Source organism: Marmota flaviventris, chromosome 9 (genome assembly GCF_047511675.1).
Source record: "Marmota flaviventris isolate mMarFla1 chromosome 9, mMarFla1.hap1, whole genome shotgun sequence".
Classification (NCBI taxonomy): Eukaryota; Metazoa; Chordata; class Mammalia; order Rodentia; family Sciuridae; genus Marmota; species Marmota flaviventris.
Genome location: NC_092506.1, coordinates 15,623,395 through 15,627,290, shown reverse-complemented (window position 1 = coordinate 15,627,290; position 3,896 = coordinate 15,623,395). Strand labels below are relative to the sequence as shown.

The 3,896-nt window shown below is 37.0% G+C and overlaps 1 protein-coding gene across 1 annotated transcript; it reads left to right on the top strand.

Annotated features, from left to right (window-relative positions):
* The first annotated feature begins 697 nt into the window (after positions 1–697).
* LOC114081166 (olfactory receptor 5AP2) lies at positions 698–3,481 on the top strand. Its single transcript, XM_027922741.3, has 2 exons — positions 698–751; positions 2,528–3,481. Exons 1-2 carry the CDS (start codon positions 698–700, stop codon positions 3,479–3,481), a joined length of 1,008 nt encoding a protein of 335 aa, XP_027778542.2.
* The last annotated feature ends 415 nt before the right edge of the window (positions 3,482–3,896 follow it).

Sequence of the window (3,896 nt, the reverse complement as noted above, 5' to 3'; positions counted from 1 at the left end):
ATAGGATTTGAATAGAATAATATAAGAAAAATAGCACAGTACTTGTAGAGCACAAGAAATCATTAAACGAAGAACTTTAATAATTTTAATACTAGTGATTTTTCATCCATTATTACTTTATTAGTATGGCTAGGGCATTTTAGGTATTCTAATTTTTCACTATTTTTGTTAGATTTATATTCTCAGGGATACTTCCTGTTTGGGGAGTAAAAGAAACAAAATCTATGTCTTTTTTTTTTAATTTCTGGAGATGCTATTGTTGAAGTTCAAATATCAGACTCTTCTTTCCTGGGAAGAGCCTGTATATGGGACATTGGTGCCAAAGAAATGCAGAAACAAGCAATGTGATGTTGACAAAGAACAAATATTTTATTTTATTTTTGTGCTGAGGATAGAACCCAAGTCCTCGTGTATGCTATGCAAGTTCTTCACCTTTGAGCTGCATCCCCTTTGCCACAAAGCAAGTATGTTGGTATCAAGAGACTTATGCTGCAGCTCGGGATTCACTCCTGAGTAGCCGAGAACCTCTTAATACACTGACCTCATGTAACACATCATTTTTTTAATACTCTTGGAATATTACTTATCTCTTTTCACTGAAAGTTTAGCTAAGATAAAAGGTGCAAGGATGCTTTAAAAGTGTAAAGCTGTGAAAAGATGAGTTTTTAGAAAGGCTTATGCTTTTTAGTGTATCTCAATGGGAACTAGGTTGAACAGAGAATTTGGAGACCATTCTTGTATGGCAGCACAGGTACCTATGGAGTCAGCTACTGCCCACTCTTCCCCCACCTGGATACAGTGGAATCTTTATCTCCAACATGAGCAAAGTATTGAGTAATGTTGGTCCCATGTATTAATTTTAGACAGCAGTCAATAATTACTTTCTCTGGCTAATACATGATTTAATACTTAGTCTTACTTTCTGAGCCATATTTTTATGGTCATCCTGGCACAGTTATATCTATTGTTTAAAAATTTGAGGCCATAAAAAGGATGCATGATTGTGTAAAAGAACTGAAGAAGTATTTCATTAATAGGTGTCATCCAAAATTTTATTTGGTACAAGGCTGGGCATAGCTGTTATGTTTTCTTTTTTGTCCTATATCTGGCTTCATTTATATCTTGCAAGGAATAACTCTTATTTCTATTTAAATAATCCGCTGTCAGATTATTCCCCTAAATTAATATTACAAATAGAAGTTTTGTGTCTGACTTTTGGTGTTTTCTAATTCTGGTAATTTTTAAAATTACTACTAATTACATTCATTCTAACTGGTGGATCAGAACAAAAAATTGTGTATCTTAATTGGTTATTATGCTAGGGATTTGTCTCAGTGGTAGAGTGCTTGCCTAGTATGTATGAGGTCCCAGATTCAGTTGAAAGCATCACAATAAAAAAAAAAAGATAGTTCAATTGGGTATCATGATATTTTCATATGTGTTTCCCTTGGATAAGCATAAGCCAGGTTAAACATATCTAACTCTCCAAAAATGTACTTTATTATGATTAAAGTATTCAAAATTTTTTTGTATCCTTTTGAGATGTATCATAACTGATAGATATCTACCTTCACTTTACCCTGCTGCAGTTTCTCTTATGATGTGATGATTCTGATCGTTAGGAGGTTTCATTATTTCGGCAACTTTAATAATTATCATCAGGGATTTCTCCTCATTCTTACAATATGATTTTGTAATTAACTGAAGTGGATTATTAAAAATCCTAAAATTCTAACTGACTTCTTTTTGGTTTGCACATGTTGGTTCTGAAAGTTGGAGGTGACATTAGAACCATATTGGGTATATGAGATATCCTCTATTTCTTTTAGCCAAAAATTTTAAAGCACCCACTTCATTAGGATCAAGCTATTTGCCTTGCTTGGCAGGGTTGACTAATATTGCTAACTTTCAACATATTTTATTAATACTCATTGTATAGAAAAGGAATATTTAGTGGTTTAATTCATTCTGTGCTCTTTCTCCAGAAGTTGTACATAGGAAGCATATTAAAATTTATCAATTAATTTAATTATCATAAAAAATAAATACAGTAATCTCTTAAGATTGTTTAATCAGCTTGGCATGGTGGTACATGTCTGTAATACCAGCAGCTCTAGAGGCTAAAGCAGAGGGATGGAAAGTTCAATGTTGGACTCAGCAACTTCGCGAGGCCTAAACAATTTAGGGAGAACTTATTTCAAAATAAAACAAGAATAAATGTGCTAGGTTGTTGCTCAGTGGTTAAGCACCTGTGTTAAATCCCTGGTGCCAAAAAAATATTGTTTTATAAGTGAAATCATAGTTAATGGATACTAGCCACTTGCCTCAGGATGATTAGTAGGCTGCACACCTAGTACAAAGATACAGGTTTTTTACTTGAGATCAAGTCCAACACACTTGTTTACTGTGCTCTTCACTTTTTACTCTTCTTTTAGTATTTATATATTCCACTGAAATATACTTACAAATCTGTCATGTATTTATTTGAACAAATGCAGTGTCCATCATCTCTCTTATTGCCTTTCAGATAATCAGGCTCATGAAAGAGGTCCAGAGAAGAAATCAAACAGAAGTGACAGAATTTGTCCTCTTGGGACTCTCAGACAATCCCCATCTGCAAGGTGTCCTCTTTGCACTGTTTATGTCCATCTATGTGGCAACCATGGTGGGTAATCTGGGCATGATTGCACTGATCAAGATGGAGCCTCACCTCCACACCCCCATGTACTTCTTTCTCAGCAGCCTGTCCTTTGTGGATGCCTCTTACTCTTCTTCTGTCACTCCTAAGATGCTGGTGAACCTTGTGGCTGAGAACAAGGCCATTTCTTTTAATGGGTGTGCTGCCCAGTTCTACTTCTTTGGCTCCTTCCTGGGAACTGAGTGCTTCCTGCTGGCCACGATGGCATATGATCGCTATGCAGCCATTTGGAACCCCCTGCTCTACCCAGTTCTCATGTCTAACAGAATTTGTTTCTCATTAGTGGGTACTTGCTTCCTTGCAGGCTTTGGAAATGCAGCCATCCACACAGGCATGACTTTCAGGTTGTCCTTTTGTGGCTCTAATAGGATCAACCACTTCTACTGTGACACCCCACCCCTGCTCAAACTGTCATGTTCGGACACCCACATCAATGGCATTGTGATCATGGCTTTCTCTAGTTTTAATGTCATCAGCTGTGTTGTGATTGTCCTTATTTCCTACCTGTGCATCCTCATTGCCATACTGAAGATGCGTTCAGTAGAGGGAAGGCACAAGGCCTTTTCCACCTGTGCCTCCCACCTTGTGGCGGTCACCATTTTCTTTGGGACCATTCTCTTCATGTATTTGCGATCCACATCGAGCTACTCAATGGAGCAGGACAAGGTTGTCTCTGTGTTTTATACAGTGGTCATTCCCATGCTGAACCCCCTCATCTACAGTCTGAAAAATAAAGATGTGAAAGAGGCTCTGAGAAAGACCTTACAGAAACACCTACACTAAGGCCACGTCACCTACCCTCTTGTTATGTAAATGATATATATTTTATATGAATTTTATTTAAGCTCTTTCTCTATATTCAAGTAGATGATATAAATGAGATACACTTGTTAATCTCCTAGAATCTTCAGTGTGTCTACACAGGCCCATCAGATTCATCATCATGTTGGAGGATGGCAAAAGTATCAATCCCTTGGATAGGGCTGACATGAGTCCATGTTTCAGTTTCGATATTCAGCTTTCTCAGTCTTAGATTTGTCATATATACATTAGTGGTTTTGTCTGGATTCAAGGCAAACAGATTTTAAGGCAGACATTTGTATGCAGGAAGTTTATTGAAGTGCATTCTCGGCCACAAAACTTGTACTGGGAGGGAAGGAAGATGGACAAAAGAAGTTGAATTGTGATGACCTACAAA

Bases quoted from the DNA above. Each gene is read 5' to 3' on its own strand.
- LOC114081166 (XM_027922741.3), top strand. From the start codon at position 698: ATGGGAACTAGGTTGAACAGAGAATTTGGAGACCATTCTTGTATGGCA. The intron at 752-2,527 runs GTACCTATGGAG...ATTGCCTTTCAG, and splicing joins ATTCTTGTATGGCAGCACAG to ATAATCAGGCTCATGAAAGA.